The sequence below is a fragment of the Oncorhynchus mykiss genome, chromosome 24 (genome assembly GCF_013265735.2).
Source record: "Oncorhynchus mykiss isolate Arlee chromosome 24, USDA_OmykA_1.1, whole genome shotgun sequence".
NCBI lineage: Eukaryota > Metazoa > Chordata > Actinopteri > Salmoniformes > Salmonidae > Oncorhynchus > Oncorhynchus mykiss.
The window spans coordinates 24,537,117-24,556,611 of NC_048588.1; the positions used below are offsets into that span (position 1 = coordinate 24,537,117).

A 19,495-nucleotide genomic window follows, 5' to 3' on the forward strand; every position below is an offset into this window, starting at 1 on the left:
AAACCAGCTTGAAATGTAGCCGACACATTTTGTGGTCTTGCAGGAATCTCTTAATCAGTAACTCCCCATTGCTGACCTATACTTATCTATAACTGGGCTGATAACTCAATAACTAGCAAAGAATATCTACAAATGTGCACACGTGAGACTCTGATGTTAAACTGATCTGGAAAGCGTTTTCACATGCGGTTGACTGAAAGACCACTCGTGGGCTACCCCCGCCAATAGTATTTTACTCCGTTGCGCCCTAACTCTGTCTATAACAAAATCACAGACTCAATCTTATAAAGGGGGCGGCAGGGTAGCCTAGTGGTTAGAGCATTGGACTTGTAACCGGAAGGTTGCAAGTTCAAACCCCCGAGCTGTTGTTCTGCCCCTGAACAGGCAGTTAACCCACTGTTCCTAGGCCATCATTGAAAATAAGAATTTGTTCTTAACTGACTTGCCTGGTAAAATTAGGTACATTTCTTTTGGGGCTTATATAATGTTGATTCGATCACAGAAAAAAACATTCATCTATATGTTGCAAACTCAATGAAGTTCAATCTCTGCGTGGCAGTCGTGGAGGAAGTGCGTGGGAGTGCACGGACGCAGTTTAAAGTGAACGTTGGTTCTAACCCAGTCAGAAACATTGGTGCCATGACCTGGAAGGGTCTCTGTGAGATGGAGATGGAGAAGGTCAAAGGGGGGTCAGGTGTAACCGAGACCTGAAGAGTTGCGTTAGCTCCCATGGGGATGTGTCTACCTTGGTATCTGATGGCGATGCCGGTGGAGGTGCCTGTTCCATCAGTGGTGAGCTCTATGAAGAGGGGTCTGGAGGTGCTCACTAGGCCCTCGTTGGGCAGGTACTCTACCTCATATGAGTCATACATCGGAGGAGAGTCAATGTTCTTCCCATTTTTGATCAGAAGCCTGAAAGAGAAATTAAAACACATTAGTACCTGGTTGGGTTTCTAAGACTTTGTAATATGTATTGTGGGCACATTTTCAGAGTTAACTCAGCTAACTGGACGGAAGCCCCTAATGAGATGACGTAACAGGAAGGAAAATTATACAGCATTAAAGCATTGGGCTGGACTGTTCTGCACAAATGGCCAGTGATATCATTCAGTACAGTTGAGCAGCTAGCCTACTGACCTGATTAAAAGTATATTTGTTATTGTTACCAGACACAGCTGCTACCGCTCATAAAAACAACATTATCTTAACTCAAATATGTGTGTCCTTGTCAATTCAATTCATTCACTTGAAGCACCTTCTTGTGAAGTGTTATATTGCCTTACAAACATTCACAACAGCTTATAGATGCAATCATAGAGCATTAAGACTCCAATAAGGAACATGAATAGACAGTCAAAAAACAAAGTAGGAAGGTGATTGAAGTGAAATGTATCCGATTATTTCAGTATTTCTCTCTCTCTCTTTCTCCTTTCCTCTCTCACCATTTTCTCAAAATTGGATTTCCATTCTGACACAGAGACACAGATGTTCCACTGAATCTCAATCTCAGATGATGAGGCGATGCCCTGAAGTGTAGCAGAGGAATGGACTGGTAATATGACATGTGTGACAACAGAACCATGAGCCTGCAGTGAGAATCATGTCCAACTGTCACAGAGCCAGCAGTAGGACTCTGTTGGCTGCTTGTTGAATGATTATTAAACTCAAGTGAACACTTAGAACTGGATAGTGTACTGGAGTAGAGCACTAAGGTCAGAACACTGTAGCAGACTTGGGTTCAGACAGTATTTTCTTTATTTTAAAGTTATGTACTTTATTGAGTTAGACTGGTGCAATACAACCAATGGAATAGCCATCTAAGTGCAAACCCCACTCATCTGGCACCCAAGGTCAAAATATTTGGAAGAAAATGAACACTATTTGAACCCAGGTCTGACTGACCACTCTAGTGAAGTAAACCCCCTGACTGACACCACACCTGTCATCGTCCTCTGCCAGGGCCACCTTCTCAAAGTGGACGTGCACTCGCTGTCCCTCTGGGGCCTCCAGCAGCCAATGGCATGTCAGGTTGTTGCTGTAGTTGCTAGGGAAACCGGGTGACACAATGCGTCCAACCGTGGCATTCCGGACAATGCCACCACAAGCAGCTGGGATGCCCATGGAGAATGAAGTAGGAATGGGAGGAGAGGAAATAAAGAAGATGGGAAGTGGAGAGAAAGAAGATGGGAGGAGGAGAGAAAGAAGATGGGATGAGGAGAGAAAGAAGATGGGAGGAGGAGAGAATGAGGATGGGATGGAGAGAAGGAGGAAGGGATGGGAGAAGAGGAGTGAAGGAAGATGGGAGGAGAGGAGAGAAGGAGGATGGGAGGAGAGGAGTGAAGGAAGATGGGGGAGGAGGAGAGAAGGAGGATGAGAAGAGAAGGAGGATGGGAGGAGAGGAGAGAAGGAGGAGGAGAGAAGGAGGACGGGAGGAGGAGGAGATAAGGAGGATAGGATGGAGAGAATGAGGAAGATGGGAGGAGAGGAGAGAAGGAGGATGGGATTGGAGGAGGAAGAAGAAGTAGAGAGAGGTATTTTAGTCTGGGGAAAAACATTTGCTTAAAATCCCAGTCAAACAGAATGTGTAACGACAAAGAATACCTTGGGAAACAATGGCTAGAGATAAACCACGAGAACACAATGAGTGGAGGAGTAAGAGCAAGCTCTGAGTTTGTGTAAAGGGAATAAAAGAGAGAGTGGGTCTGGTATTGATATCAGTGTATCACAACAGATGAGGTGAAGGTCAGCTAGGTAGACACAAAGCTTAATTAAAGCAGAGCAGCAGCCTCAGCCCTAACCTTCCCTGTGGCACTCTGCCCTGCCATCAGTAATCACACCCTGCAGACACCATGCTGTGGGACCACGGTCTGGGGCAGGCAGGCAGGCATGCACGCACACACACACACACACACATACAGTTTAAATGGTTTGTTTGGTCACCCAATATAAGGAGAAAGAATCCTTATACTATCTAAACTATGCCTTTAAGATGCCCAATGCTCAGAGGGAGCCTCCCTGCTGTCCATTCACTGTTAAAACAATGGAGAGACCCACTGTTCCAAATGTTTATCTTATCTGACTAGGGCTAAAACATTCACTTACTATTCATCACTGGTGCTCATCTGAGCAGAAAAATGAGCTCCTACATCTAAACTGTCTGCTTCTGAACTGTCCTGCACTGGGGATTGAACCCTGTCTGAATCTGGCTTGTTATGCAAGATGAAATACAAGTAGACTCAAGAGGTGAACTTCCTGTAAGAGAAAATATGATGGAGCCTCTGGTGCTCGTGGCTTGTTTTGTTTAGTTCTTTACTTCCTAGGAGAGGTCTGACTGAATAGGATTGTCTGTTTAACATTCACCACCCCAGTACAACATACACTGCAGCTCACACCATTAAGGCCCAAATCAATGATTAATAAACCCCAATTAACTTTTGAGCAACACCAAGCTGAGTAAGTGTGAGATCATTCTAGTGGAATTAATTGCTCCAGCGAGGACAACGTGTTTATGTACTTATACGCCTCACTTGTTGCAAAGGGAAGAACTGTGTTGATGCTCTGGTAGGAATAGTTACAGGACAAATCACAGGGAATGTAAATTCATTTTGAAAGACTGTGATAAGGATTGAGAGGGGAAGAGTGTTTTTGTCTATTAATATGTTCAACAACTGTGGAGAAAGTCTGTGTGCATAGCAAGGTGTACTGGTCCCGTTGGGGTAAATGGATGTGAGAGGTGTGTAGCTAGCTACCCTCAGCCCTCACCATGGCACTGCGGCTCCGTGCCGCTCCAGTAGGGGGTGCTGGCGTTGAGACAGGTCAGTGTGTTGGTTCCCTGCAGATGGTACCCAGTCAGACAGTAGAAGTAGGCCTCTCCCCCAGAGTGGAGGCTGCTCACAGACACATCGCCACAGACCGGCCGCTGGGGAAAGGTACAGCTCAACACAAAGGCTGTGGGATGAGAGAGAGGGAAGAGAGAGAGAGAATGAGAGTTGGACACAAACGGCGACTAACAGCATCCAAGCTGACTCAAAATAAAAGTGTAACAACAGAAAAATACTTTCTTGCTCATCATAAAGCCTTTTAGAGGGAGGGGAACCAAACCTAAAGAATATAGAGAGAGAAGTGTGAGGATGAACACTGACAGGTCATAGACCCTATCCTACCAGAGTACACGTCTATAGACAGTACATGTCTATAGGACCTGTGCTATTCCAGAGAATAACCTTAGTGTCTCAGGATGATGGATTGGTCTGGCCATATACCTAATGGAGGCCATGAAACTGGCATTTTTGCCTTCCTCCTGCCTCTCCATACAGGTACATTCATGACACACTACACACACATACAGTATGGCTTCCTAATGCATATCATGCTCAACAGAATGCATTGCTTGGCTGAATACCCACTGAGGGACCTAGATCAATAACAGTACTGTTTTTTACTCAAACTGTGAACATGTAATAGGGACCTGGAGTACTGTCTGTATATCAAGAATGACCCACAAGTGGATCTTTAACAAACAACTGGTAGTGTTTTCCCCTCATCCCCAGCTATTTTTAACAGATATATGTGTGGTTCTCGCTCCAGGCTGTCTGTCTGACTGTAATTGTTGCAGCTTCACTGTTATCCTGTTGGAAGGCAGTGCAGCACTCCAACATTGATTCTGTCTCAAGGATACATTGCCAAGGAGTTGATGACAGTAACAGGGTACCCATAGAGGATATGATGACAGTAACAGGGTACCCATAGAGGATGTGATGACAGTAACAGGGTACCCATAGAGGATATGATGACAGTAACAGGGAACCCATAGAGGATATGATGACGGTAACAGGGAACCCATAGAGGATATGATGACAGTAACAGGGAACCCATAGAGGATATGATGACAGTAACAGGGTACCCATAGAGGATATGATGACAGTAACAGGGTACCCATAGAGGATATGATGACAGTAACAGGGAACCCATAGAGGATATGATGACAGTAACAGGGTACCCATAGAGGATATGATGACAGTAACAGGGTACCCATAGAGGATATGATGACAGTAACAGGGAACCCATAGAGGATATGATGACAGTAACAGGGAACACATAGAGGATATGATGACAGTAACAGGGTACCCATAGAGGATATGATGACAGTAACAGGGAACCCATAGAGGATATGATGACAGTAACAGGGAACCCATAGAGGATATGATGACAGTAACAGGGAACCCATAGATGATATAATGACAGTAACAGGGAACCCATAGAGGATATGATGACAGTAACAGGGAACCCATAGAGGATATGATGACAGTAACAGGGAACCCATAGAGGATATGATGACAGTAACAGGGAACCCATAGAGGATATGATGACAGTAACAGGGAACCCATAGAGGATATGATGACAGTAACAGGGTACCCATAGAGGATATGATGACAGTAACAGGGAACCCATAGAGGATATGATGACATTAACAGGGAACCCATATAGGATATGATGACAGTAACAGGGAACCCATAGAGGAAGTGATGGCACATATTGTACAGTTCAGACCATTCAGTTCAAGTCAAAGTACGCTTCACAGGAGCTCCTCTGAGAGTAAAACCTGGGTCCAGGACTATCTCCCTGGGCCTTACTGGCTGGGTAAGAGCCTGTCTGTCCTGAGGACAGCCTGTTGGACCTAGGCTAAATGATACCGCCTCCTCCCCTCCGTCCTCCCCCACTTAAAAACCAACAGCGATAAAAGGCCAGAAGGAGAGGGTCGTGCAGAGATAGAGGAGAGGCCTGCTGCTGATGGCTGTCTAATCTTTCTAGTGCATGCAATATGAAAGCTAAAAGCGCTCCTCTGAGTCAATGAGCCAATAAGCAGGGCCCAGACACTCCCCTCGGCTATCCATTTTATTTATGGTTTATTGTGGGGTGCGGTGTATCAGCACAGCAGGGCCTGGCTTAGGGGTGAAGGCGTGGGGGTGTTGTTATAGCATCATCACCCTGCTGTTTCTGTTTCAATTAGACTAATACAGAGGGGGCACTGGAGGCTGGCCTAACGTGGAGCTGCTCCCAACCAGGTACTAAATCACACTGGCAGCCAGCCTCCTCCTCTCCACTGTCTCCACAGCTTTCTCCTCCCACTGTGTTATAGAGGCCATAAAATGAGATGGGTTCACTATGGCTGGTAACGATACCGTTGGAACAACTGGCTTGGGAGATTAGCTGGCGGCTAAGTAACACTAGCAGATTCAATGGCCATCTTTATATTCTGAGTAGCCCTCAACACCCGGAGAGGTATGATAGGGTGCACACTGGGCCATAGAGCTCAGTCACATGCTCAGTCCACATTCAGGCCACCACACAGGGACAGCGGAACCAAATATAGCCTACAAAATATCACCACGTTTTTACCAAAATTGTGACTTTACAGTGTTGTCTGTAACACTTTGTCACTACGAGAGCTTCGGACTATAAGGTTCTATCTACAAAAAGTTGACTGTAAAGCTATGAACCCTCATTGGTTTGAATGGTGTCAACAATTGTTATATTGTGTTATTTTGAACTTAACAACATGAACTGAGATATTTAGAGTACTATATAGGTAGAGAACATTGAACAGAACAAGGCTATGTCGATAACTACATTTAGACAGAAACGCAGATAGAACTTTATTGTCCCAAGCTATCCACTAGGTAAAGACATTACCAACCTTTTCACAACTTATTTATAATGAAATGTTAGCAGGATTTTCAGGCTAGTTTTTCCTCCTCATGTACCTGCTCTGCCAGAACTTAAACATGTTCACAATTTATGCATTCACAACCCTCCCAAACCAAACGTTGAAGATGCTGCTAAGCACCCAGTCTCATGACTAATTCCAGACACGTTGTCATCTCTTAGCACAGAAGAAGACATGTAGAATGGGTGGCAGTTTGCCGTCACAGCGGTCACCTCAGTCCCCTCAGCCATTTGACTCTTCTCTGCCTGCAATCAGAGAGAGGCCTGTCCTCATAACGCAGCAGCACTAGCTTGCTAACAGAGACGAATGGTCTATTAAGACTCCTGTATTTTACATGACCTAATGGAAGATGTATCCTCCTCCACAACATCCACAAGCATTAATTATGAAACACAGAGGGGATTCATTTGCAGCCAGGCTCATCAGGCCTTATTGAGAATAACCGTGTGTGACAGGCTCACTGAGGAGAGAGGACAGGGGCATCTGGGAAATCTGTTTCTGTGTTTAGATTGGATTAAACGCTGCCTCACATTAACCTCCACGGAACAGCGAGAGCAAAGGAAGGGTAAAATGACCTTACCGACCTGTGAGTCTGAAGGCCCCTAAGGGATATGAATGATGTGGTGGTGTGGAAGGGGTGTCCTTTTGCCCATCATAGAAGGGAGAAGACACATGCGAGAATGACATTGAATCTACCTGGCAACAAGCATGCATCTCTCTGCCATATCCCCATGTTGGGAAATAGGGAACCATATTTATGCTGTACACTTAAAATATGGTAAAAAAGAGTGGACAGAAGGTTTTAGACACGAACAGAAATATATATTTTTTCTGATTGCATAGCTTCAAACTCTTACTTTGTACCCTGGTCATAGACACACAAGTCTACCTCGTTCCCATGGAAATACTGCAGTAGCAACACACCTCTCAATCCTACTCAAACCTCAGGTGCCAAAAGCATAAAGGCAATAAAAAGCTCTTGCTTCATTAAATTTACAGCATGCTTTCATGCTCTTTCGGTAATGGGCGTATGGTGTAATAATGTGAATCCATGAAATGTCTCACTACAGCAGATCACCATGGAGTTGCTATAGGAGCTAACTGCCAGCAAATATAATAACTTAATTAAAAGTGAATAGACTATCGGTTGCCGTTGCAGTAAAAAATCCACGGTCCTCTGTTTTTATATGTCTTTGCTAATGCTAATGAGATTGTGATGTGGGGTCTATAAAGAAAAGAACCGAAGAGAGAGAGGAGGGGCTGAAATACAGCAGAACTTCAGAGGTTCACATCGAATGACTGAAAGACAGACTGACTGGACACACAGATGGTGTGGGTCTGTGAAATGTTGGGGTTTGATTGATGTCTGTTCCACGTTCACTGGGAATCGAGCAGAGCTCAAGTCTCACACAGAAAAAGTCACCAAATGAACCCTATATTTAGTTTATTTCATGGTTATCTGGATGCCTTAGGTTTGGGTTATTCTGAGCTGACCTGGATGGATCACTATCACCAAGAGACTTAAAACATCCCATCATCACAGACTAACCTGTGGGGACAGAATCATTAGGATGCAAACACATGAAAGGCAGTAGAGGAGAATCGGTCATGCTACCGCTCTGAGTGGGATGATGATTGCTAGACATAATAATGCGTGGCGGACATGTTAATGTCTTCACTTCTGCTCTGCTGTGGAAATATGTAGACCAGAATCAGGATGCACAGATGGCCTGTTAATCAACCCTGACAAGGAACTGCAATGACAAACATTCTCATGAACTTTCCTCTGTGACTCCTCTGCTTATTTTTGTTCTATTTTATAGGTGCCTTACACATTAGAGCCTTGGAGTCAGCAGTTTGGCGGTACTTTGGAATTTGGTGTATTTTATTACCTTTACCTTACAAAATTAAATGACTCTAATCCTAACGGTAGTTAATTCATAATTACACTGCTGTGTGTTCATTGACAAGCCCCGTTTATTGACGTTAAGCAGGGTTTGGTTCTTATCAGTCAGTCCATGCCTTGTTTATGCTTGACCGGCTCTTTTGAATACCTAATTCTGTTTGCTGCCGTTAGATTTCATGCTATTTCCCTTCTTATTAAACATTTAATATGGTGGTAATTGAATTCAGTAAGAATCTATTCTGTTCTACTATTAAGTTAACGTGAAATCCTCTGGCTGTAATTACTTCTCAACGATAGTTGAATAATAAGGAGATGGATCACTATTAACTGGGCGAGGACAAAGTGAATTTTAAAAATATCATTATATCAGTGTAAGTTTGAAATCAATTTGCCACCATTTTAATGGTTTTCATTAAAAAAGGATTAAGTTACAGTAAACGTGGGCTTCTCGCTACAAGGAAATGATAAGCAACCAGACTTGTAGGTTACCAAACAGTGAAGAGAGAGAGAGAGAGAGAGAGAGAGAGAGAGAGAGAGAGAGAGAGAGAGAGAGAGAGAGAGAGAGAGAGAGAGAGAGAGAGATACGGAGAGAGATACGGAGAGAGATACGGAGAGAGATACGGAGAGAGAGATACGGAGAGAGAGCGATACGGAGAGAGAGAGAGAGAGATACGGAGAGAGAGCGATACGGAGAGAGAGAGAGAGAGATACGGAGAGAGAGCGATACGGAGAGAGAGAGAGAGAGAGAGCGATACGGAGAGAGAGAGAGAGAGAGAGCGATACGGAGAGAGAGAGATACGGAGAGAGAGAGAGATACGGAGAGAGAGAGAGAGAGAGAGCGATACGGAGAGAGAGAGAGAGAGAGAGCGATACGGAGAGAGAGAGAGAGAGAGAGCGATACGGAGAGAGAGAGAGAGAGAGAGCGATACGGAGAGAGAGAGAGAGAGAGAGCGATACGGAGAGAGAGAGAGAGAGAGAGAGAGCGATACGGAGAGAGAGAGAGAGAGAGCGATACGGAGAGAGAGAGAGAGAGAGAGCGATATGGAGAGAGAGAGAGCGATACGGAGAGAGAGAGAGCGATACGGAGAGAGAGCGATACGGAGAGAGAGAGAGAGCGATACGGAGAGAGAGAGAGCGATACGGAGAGAGAGAGAGCGATACGGAGAGAGAGAGAGAGAGAGAGAGAGAGAGAGAGAGCGATACGGAGAGAGAGAGAGAGAGAGAGAGAGAGAGCGATACGGAGAGAGCGATACGGAGAGAGAGAGAGAGAGCGATACGGAGAGAGAGAGAGAGAGCGATACGGAGAGAGCGATACGGAGAGAGAGAGAGAGCGATACGGAGAGAGCGATACGGAGAGAGCGATACGGAGAGAAGACAGAGGGAGAGAGGGAGAGGAGAGACAGAGGGAGAGAGGGAGAGAGGGAGAGAGGGAGAGACAGAGGGAGAGACGGAGAGAGGGAGAGAGGGAGAGAGGGAGAGAGGGAGAGAGGGAGAGAGGGAGAGAGAGAGCGATACAGAGAGGAGAGACAGAGGGAGAGAGGGAGAGAGGGAGAGAGGGAGAGAGAGAGCGATACAGAGAGGAGAGACAGAGAGAGAGAGAGAGAGAGAGAGAGAGAGAGCGATACAGAGAGGAGAGACAGAGAGAGAGAGAGAGAGAGAGAGAGAGAGAGAGAGAGAGAGAGAGAGAGAGAGAGAGAGAGAGAGAGAGAGAGAGAGAGAGAGAGAGAGAGAGAGCGATACGGAGAGAAGACAGAGGGAGAGAGGGAGAGAGGGAGAGAGAGAGAGAGCGATACGGAGAGGAGAGACAGAGGGAGAGAGGGAGAGAGGGAGAGAGGGAGAGAGGGAGAGAGGGAGAGAGGGAGAGAGGGAGCGATACAGAGAGGAGAGACAGAGAGAGAGAGAGAGAGAGAGAGAGAGAGAGAGAGAGAGAGAGAGAGAGAGAGAGAGAGAGAGAGAGCGATACGGAGAGGAGAGACAGAGGGAGAGAGGGAGAGAGGGAGAGAGGGAGAGAGAGAGAGAGAGAGAGAGCGATACAGAGAGGAGAGACAGAGGGAGAGAGAGAGAAAGAGCGATACGGAGAGGAGAGACAGAGGGAGAGAGGGAGAGAGAGAGAGAGAGAGAGAGCGATACAGAGAGGAGAGACAGAGGGAGAGAGAGAGAGAGGGAGAGAGAGAGAGGGGGAGCGATACGGAGAGGAGAGACAGAGGGAGAGAGAGAGAAAGAGCGATACGGAGAGGAGAGACAGAGGGAGAAAGGGAGAGAGAGAGAGAGAGAGAGAGCGATACAGAGAGGAGAGACAGAGGGAGAGAGAGAGAAAGAGCGATACGGAGAGGAGAGACAGAGGGAGAGAGGGAGAGAGGGAGAGAGAGAGAGGGGGAGCGATACGGAGAGGAGAGACAGAGGGAGAAAGGGAGAGAGAGAGAGGGAGAGAGCAACACGGAGAGGAGAGGAAAGAGAGAGAGAGAGAGAGAGAGAGAGAGAGAGAGAGAGAGGACTAGACGAGAGAACAAAGGTTGGTGTTGAGGGTCAGTGGGTCTTAATCTTGCGTTGTCCATTGGCAGCATTTCTGACGTGTGTCTGACAGGGTGTCGGGGGACGCTTGTCTAACATACTGCCTGGTGGCTGTGATGTGAAGTGTGTCTGAAGAAGGCCACAAGGGACCAAGGCCACGTTTGAAAGAGTTTGACAGAGATACACTCCACTTCAATCCCACTGCTCCCTCTGCCACCACACACACATCAGCCACACTAATTCATGTCAGTCTAAAATGCTCTCAGTTAGGATCGCCACTTTATTTTAAGAATGTAAAATGTCAGAATAATAGCAGAGAGATTAATTTATTTCAGATTTTGCTTCTTTCATCACATTCCCAGTGAGTCAGAATGTCACGTTCGTCATATGAATCGGACCAAGGCGCAGCGTGGTATGCGTACAGTCTTTATTATTATAAGAATGAACACTGAACAAACTAACCAAAATAACAAAATTAACCGTGAAGTTATATGAATAGTACAGACAGGCAACTAAACATAGAACAAGAACTCACAAATACCAAAGGGGAAATGGCTACCTAAATATGATCCCCAATCAGAGACAACGATAAACAGCTGCCTCTGATTGGGAACCATATCAGGCCACCATAAATATACAAATACCTAGACCTACAAAACCGTAGACATACAAAAACCGTAAACAATACAAAAACTAGCGTATCCACCCTAGTCACACCCTGACCTAACCAAAATATAAAGAAAACAGAGATATCTCAGGTCAGGTCATCACACAGAAGTTTACATACACTCAATTAGTATTTGGTAGCATTGCCTTGAAATTGTTTAACTTGGGTCAAACATTTCGGGTAGCCTTCCACAAGCTTCCCACAATAGGTTGGGCCCATTCCTCCTGGCAGAGCTGGTGTAACTGAGTCAGGTTTGTAGGCCTCCTTGTTCGCACACGCTTTTTCAGTTCTGCCCACAAATGTTCTATAGGATTGAGGTCAGGGCTTTGTGATGGCCACTCCAATACCTTGACTTTGTTGTCCTTATACCATTTTGCCACAACTTTGGTAGTATGCTTGGGGTCAATGTCCATTTGGAAGATGCATTTGCGACCAAGCTTTAACTGATGTCTTGAGATGTTGCTTCAATATATCCACATAATTTTCCATCCTCATGATGCCATCTATTTTGTGAAGTGTACCAGTCCCTTCTGCAGCAAAGCACCCCCACAACATGATGCTGTGCTTCACGGTTGGGATGGTGTTCTTCGGCTTGCAAGCCTCCCCCTTTTTCCTCCAGACATAACGATGTTCATTATGGCCAAACAGTTATATTTTTGTTTCATCAGACCAAAGGACATTTCTCCAAAAAGTACGATCTTTGTCCCCATGTGCAGTTGCAAACCATAGTCTGGCTTTTTATGGCAGTTTTGGAGCATTGGCTTCTTCCTTGCTGAGCGGCCTTTCAGGTTATGTTGATATAGGACTCATTTTACTGTGAATATAGATACTTTTGTACCTGTATCCTCCAGCATCTTCACAAGGTCCTTTGCTGTTGTTCTGGGATTGATTTGCACTTTTCGCACCAAAGTACGTTCATTCAGACGCGTCTCCTCCTGAGCGGTATGACAGCTGCGTGGTCCCATGGTGTTTATACTTGTGTACTATTGTTTGTACAGATGAACGAGGTACCTTCAGGCATTTGGAAATTGCTCCCAAGGATGAACCAGACTTGTGGAGGTCTATAATTTTTTTCTGAGGTATTAGCTGATTTTTTTGATTTTCCCATGATGTCAAGTAAGGAGGCACTGAGTTTGAAGGTAGGCCTTGAAATACAGCCACAGGTACACCTCCAATTGACTCAAATTATGTCAATTAGCCTATCAGAAGCTTCTAAAGCCATGACATAAAGTTCTGGAATTTCCCAAGCGGTTGAAAGGCACAGTCAACTTAGTGTATGTAAACTTCTGACCCACTGGAATTGTGATACAGTGAATTATAAGTGAAATAATCAGTCTGTAAACAATTGTTGTAAAAATTACTTGTGTTATGCACAAAGTAGATGTCCTAACCGACTTGCCAAAACTATAGTTTGTTAACAATACATTTGTGGAGTGGTTGAAAAGAGTTTTAATGACTCCAACATAAATCTATGTAATCTTCTGACTTCAACTGCAGGTGAAAAGACTCCAATTCCATCTCAAAAACAGATTTTCCTGCCTGATTCCCTGGTTTTGTAAATGCAGGTTTTACAAATCCAAAATGTTTAATTGATGTGTCCAGGAGAGTTTAGGATATAATTAAGGAAAGAGCAGACTAAACTTTGAAGAGGTACATGTGTGGGTGGAGATAGGATTCATGTTTTGAGCTTCTAGCATCCCTTTTGTCGCTGTCTGAAAGCAGTTGTGTCTTTATCTTTAATTCAGTGTATATGTGTGTATGTGCCCACATAGGCCTATGTGTGATTGCAATAATCAAATGCATAAATGGTATATGGGAGGACACCGTTGGCCTTTTGTCTAACTATGTATTTCTAATCACTCACTGCATATACAGTGCCTTGCGAAAGTATTCGGCCCCCTTGAACTTTGCGACCTTTTGCCACATTTCAGGCTTCAAACATAAAGACAGAAAACTGTATTTTTTTGTGAAGAATCAACAACAAGTGGGACACAATCATGAAGTGGAACTACATTTATTGCATATTTCAAACTTTTTTAACAAATCAAAAACTGAAAAATTGGGCGTGCAAAATTATTCAGCCCCCTTAAGTTAATACTTTGTAGCGCCACCTTTTGCAGCGATTACAGCTGTAAGTCGCTTGGGGTATGTCTCTATCAGTTTTGCACATCGAGAGACTGACATTTTTTCCCATTCCTCCTTGCAAAACAGCTCGAGCTCAGTGAGGTTGGATGGAGAGCATTTGTGAACAGCAGTTTTCAGTTCTTTCCACAGATTCTCGATTGGATTCAGGTCTGGACTTTGACTTGGCCATTCTAACACCTGGATATGTTTATTTTTGAACCATTCCATTGTAGATTTTGCTTTATGTTTTGGATCATTGTCTTGTTGGAAGACAAATCTCCGTCCCAGTCTCAGGTCTTTTGCAGACTCCATCAGGTTTTCTTCCAGAATGGTCCTGTATTTGGCTCCATCCATCTTCCCATCAATTTTAACCATCTTCCCTGTCCCTGCTGAAGAAAAGCAGGCCCAAACCATGATGCTGCCACCACCATGTTTGACAGTGGGGATGGTGTGTTCAGCTGTGTTGCTTTTACGCCAAACATAACATTTTGCATTGTTGCCAAAAAGTTCAATTTTGGTTTCATCTGACCAGAGCACCTTCTTCCACATGTTTGGTGTGTCTCCCAGGTGGCTCGTGGCAAACTTTAAACGACACTTTTTATGGATATCTTTAAGAAATGGCTTTCTTCTTGCCACTCTTCCATAAAGGCCAGATTTGTGCAATATACGACTGATTGTTGTCCTATGGACAGAGTCTCCCACCTCAGCTGTAGATCTCTGCAGTTCATCCAGAGTGATCATGGGCCTCTTGGCTGCATCTCTGATCAGTCTTCTCCTTGTATGAGCTGAAAGTTTAGAGGGACGGCCAGGTCTTGGTAGATTTGCAGTGGTCTGATACTCCTTCCATTTCAATATTATCGCTTGCACAGTGCTCCTTGGGATGTTTAAAGCTTGGGAAATCTTTTTGTATCCAAATCCGGCTTTAAACTTCTTCACAACAGTATCTCGGACCTGCCTGGTGTGTTCCTTGTTCTTCATGATGCTCTCTGCGCTTTTAACGGACCTCTGAGACTATCACAGTGCAGGTGCATTTATACGGAGACTTGATTACACACAGGTGGATTGTATTTATCATCATTAGTCATTTAGGTCAACATTGGATCATTCAGAGATCCTCACTAAACTTCTGGAGAGAGTTTGCTGCACTGAAAGTAAAGGGGTTGAATAATTTTGCACCCCAATTTTTCAGTTTTTGATTTGTTAAAAAAGTTTGAAATATCCAATAAATATCCAATAAATTCCACTTCATGATTGTGTCCCACTTGTTGTTGATTCTTCACAAAAAAATACAGTTTTATATATTTATGTTTGAAGCCTGAAATGTGGCAAAAGGTCGCAAAGTTCAAGGGGGCCGAATACTTTCGCAAGGCACCGTACACTACAATGGACACCTTAGTCCACCACAAGTAATCATTAGCCCAATCATTATGGTTCTGCATTATCACTGCCATTCAGGGTTCAATGGCAATGGAGGCTGGACCTGAAGGCCTTTGTCTTATGGAAAAGGGTCTGTTTTTAACCTCAAATGATCTTCTAGAGCAGTAGTTCTCAACTGGTTTTGTCTCGGGACCCAAATTGTCTATAGAAGATTGCTGTGACCTTCTTGTCAATTGTTGGAAGCTTCATGGTTTGTTCTGAATTACAGTGAATTGTTTTGACATTTATCTGTCAGTAGAGATAGTGGGTTCAAGCCAATGACACTATTTATGAAAACCAGTGTCATCTAGTCTTACATGACCTTAGAGGGCGTGCCAAAACTATAACCGCTGTATCGCTGAAATTGGGCAGGAATTTCTAAACTGAGTTACGTCACTATTGATCGTTTCGGCAACCACTCCGCCCTTCTCCATATTTCATCAGTGGATTAATTGAGATGTATTTGTTGACAGGAGAGGCAGTAGAGACCTAATGCCTGGTAGGCAGGCTAACAGCAGCATTTGGCAGGAGACTGAGGAACACTGGGAAATGTGGTGTAGGGGAGAGTGAAGGGTGAATATTGTTTTCCACATTAAATTACAAGAACTATGCAGATAATACTGATCTGATCTGTGTGGGCTACAGTCTCATGAATGTTCAGTCATAAAATGAGAAGTGTGTTATTTGTATTCTAAACAAAACTACTGTAAATGTAATAAGTGTGTGGATAGGTCTACTGTATATGTAATATGTGTGTGGATAGGTCTACTGTATATGTAATATGTGTGTGGATGGGTCTACTGTATATGTAATATGTGTGTGGATGGGTCTACTGTATATGTAATATGTGTGTGGATAGGTCTACTGTATATGTAATATGTGTGTGGATGGGTCTACTGTATATGTAATATGTGTGTGGATGGGTCTACTGTATATGTAATATGTGTGTGGATAGGTCTACTGTATATGTAATATGTGTGTGGATAGGTCTACTGTATATGTAATATGGGTGTGGATAGGTCTACTGTATATGTAATATGTGTGTGGATAGGTCTACTGTATATGTAATATGTGTGTGGATGGGTCTACTGTATATGTAATATTTGTGTGGATGGTTCTACTGTATATGTAATATGTGTGTGGATGGGTCTACTGTATATGTAATATTTGTGTGGATGGTTCTACTGTATATGTAATATGTGTGTGGATGGGTCTACTGTATATGTAATATCTGTGTGGATGGGTCTTGGGTTGGCCCTGATCTGGCCTAGTCTTTGCACCATCAGAGGGACTGTCTCAGTGGGGAAGCGATGGAGGGGCTGATAAACAATTGTGTGAGAGACCGACAGCGGCGTGAAAATAGAGTTGTACCCCAGGGGACAGAGAGCACCGTGGAGCTGGAGTTGTACCCCAGGGGGCAGGAAACCTGTGATGCTGGAGTTGTATTGAGGGGTTAGGAAGCCCTTGGAGCTGAAGTGGTACCCCAGGTGGCAGGAAGCCTGTGGTGCTGGAGTTGTATTGAGGGGGTAGGAAGCCCTTGGAGCTGGAGTGGTATTAAGGGGGCAGGAAGCCCTTGGAGCTGGAGTGGTATTGAGGGGGCAGGAAGCCCTTGGAGCTGGAGTTGTATTGAGGGGGCAGGAAGCCCTTGGAGCTGGAGTGGTACCCCAGGGGGCAGGAAGTCCGTGGAGCTGGAGTTGTATTGAGGGGGCAGGAAGCCCTTGGAGCTGGAGTGGTACCCCAGGGGGCAGGAAGCCTGTGGAGCTCTGGGTCGAGGGGACGACACAGACAGATGTGACTGTCAGTAGTGAGACTTCACCAGATGTGAGGGGAGCCTGGGAAGGGACATGTTTCTGCCGACTGCCCTCCACTTTAACTTGTGTATGTGTATACACGCATGGCACTCACACACACACTCACTCTCTCTCTCTCCCTCTCGCTCTTCTCCATCTCTCTCTCTCCCTCTCTAACTTTCTTAGGTGTCTAACTTCTAAATACCAGGCAAGTAACTTGATGTCAATGATGATGATAATGCCCCAATACTCTCAGATAGTGGTTATGAATAAAAGGAGACAAAGAAGGGAAACAAGTGTTGGGAAGGTTTCGTGCTGAGTTTCACACTTTCTCCCAAGTCCTTGAAAGGCTGTTACTAAACAGCTGCCAAGCGGAGGTGTTGGAACAAGGTCTTGATCACCAACTTTTATCCCAAATCTGTGAGGAGAGTGTTTTCCTCCACTTGATTCTTGTTTTCCTCTTGTTTCATTGATCTTTCTCCCAGAGCAGCTGGTAAATAAAGACTATCTCTACTGATAGATGATGGTGATATTACCTGCTGCTTAAAATGTATCCACAGGTAATTACTGCTCTTATGACTGCTGGCCAAATGGGAGATGGTAGCTGAAGCTTTGATAACCATCAGTGTTTCCATGCCAATAGAGCCACAGTACACTGTGCCAGTAATGGGTGCTCAGAACTGGCCTGCTACACTAGATGACTAACATACAGCTCCAACGATGTATGATGATGTAGAGCAAACTACATGAAGAGAGCGAGAGAGACAGAGAGAGAAGTATTTAAGGTACTCAAAATGGTGATAGCAAATAGACAAGACAAGACAGGAGAGCAAGCATTACAATTATCCTAGGCCAGTTGATTTAATTGAAAAATACCAATACAGAACTAATTTACATATGCGTGCTTCATAAATACTGAGCAAATGTTCATAGCACCCACAATGATCAACATAACTCGCTCTTTAGTTCCCTCAAATTCACTGTTTGATCAATCTTCCTCCAGGAATGATCTAGTAAGACAGTATTGAATTCATTACCGGTCACCTCAGGCAGAGGAGATGATGATGATTCATGATTTAATCACAGACACTAGCCTGGTTTCCATCTTTAAAACAAATCAGTCTCCTGCTCACTGGTTGTCTGATCACATTCTCCACACCTCATTATAAGACAAGGTGCTTTGCAGAGCAAAGAGATTGTAATATCAGAGCAATCATCTCAATACACGTAAAACTGTCATGGTGTATAAATGAACATGTTACTACCACTCTCCCTCTCCTGCTTATGTCACCTGGCAGATATTCAGACTTTATCTTACTTTGAGATGAAATGTTATTAACATAGACGTTGGTGTTTAAGTGTTAAATATCAAATTACATATCTTTCTGTACAAATCAAGAGCCTCCTTGGATTAGAAATGTATGGAAACGAACAGGGAACATTGTAGTATGCTCTTAAAAGCATGACGATGTCCTCAAAGTGACTCCAAAGCCATTAGAAGAGCAATGTTTTGCTTTCAGAGCTTGTATAGGCAGCCTATACCAAAATAAAAAAACTGCAAAGGCCAAAGTAAGTGGAAAATCATGAATATTGGTATTTGAGCAAACAATTCCCCTAACCAAGCACTGTCTTAGTGTAGGATAACTCTCATTCTGCCAGAGGCACGCAGAAAGATGGCTGACTACTTGATTTATGGATCCATAACTTAAATTTGATGTATTCTAATGGGAAGTCAATTTGTTTCCAGGCAGTGTTTCATTGAGATTTAATGCACTTGTGATTAAGGTGACCCCATTATATGCTAATTACTCAGCATGCCCCGAGAACCAATTTTTTTATTATTAACATTGAGCGAGAGCGAGGAAGGGAGGGAGTGAGAGAGCGGAAAAGAGCGAGAGGGAGATAAAGAGTCAGAGAAAAAGAAAAAGAAAGAGAGATTCCCTCTCTGAACATACCAGATGTCATCAAATTACTCTCCCCTAAGTTATTTTATTTCTGTCTGCTACAGAATGCACCATACTGTATGTCACAGACAGGGGAAATAGTTAGAGGCCACCCTCATATAGCCAGCCCAGATCAGCACGATGTGCTGCTCAGGGAATATCAAACAGGTCGAGCAGAGGAGGGTGTGGGGGGATGGGGTGGGTGGGACCACTGTGTCAGGTAATTGGAAGTTTTGTAAAGAAGCAGAAAGTTATTATCGGTGGCGCTGCGCCGTGCCCTGCCATATGATTGCCATGCTATTTAATAGAGCAGCAGAAGCCTGCCACAGAAAGCCATGAAGGTCCCCCTCACTGGGTGGTGAATACCACCCACACAACTCGCAAAGGAGAGAGAGAGAGGAAATGAGAGAA

The 19,495-nt window shown here is 44.3% G+C and overlaps 1 protein-coding gene across 3 annotated transcripts in view; it reads right to left on the reverse strand.

The window, feature by feature from the left end:
* LOC110504052 (seizure protein 6 homolog) overlaps nt 1–19,495 on the reverse strand; it is a 116,132-nt gene that overhangs the window by 17,571 nt on the left and 79,066 nt on the right. For all 3 annotated transcript variants that reach the window (XM_021582864.2, XM_036961259.1, XM_036961260.1), the window contains exons 5-7: nt 3,763–3,948; nt 1,940–2,108; nt 746–912 (exon numbers count right to left, since the gene is read on the reverse strand). In XM_021582864.2, coding sequence (XP_021438539.2) covers nt 746–912; nt 1,940–2,108; nt 3,763–3,948 — 522 coding nt within the window. The remainder of the gene's footprint in view (nt 1–745; nt 913–1,939; nt 2,109–3,762; nt 3,949–19,495) is intronic.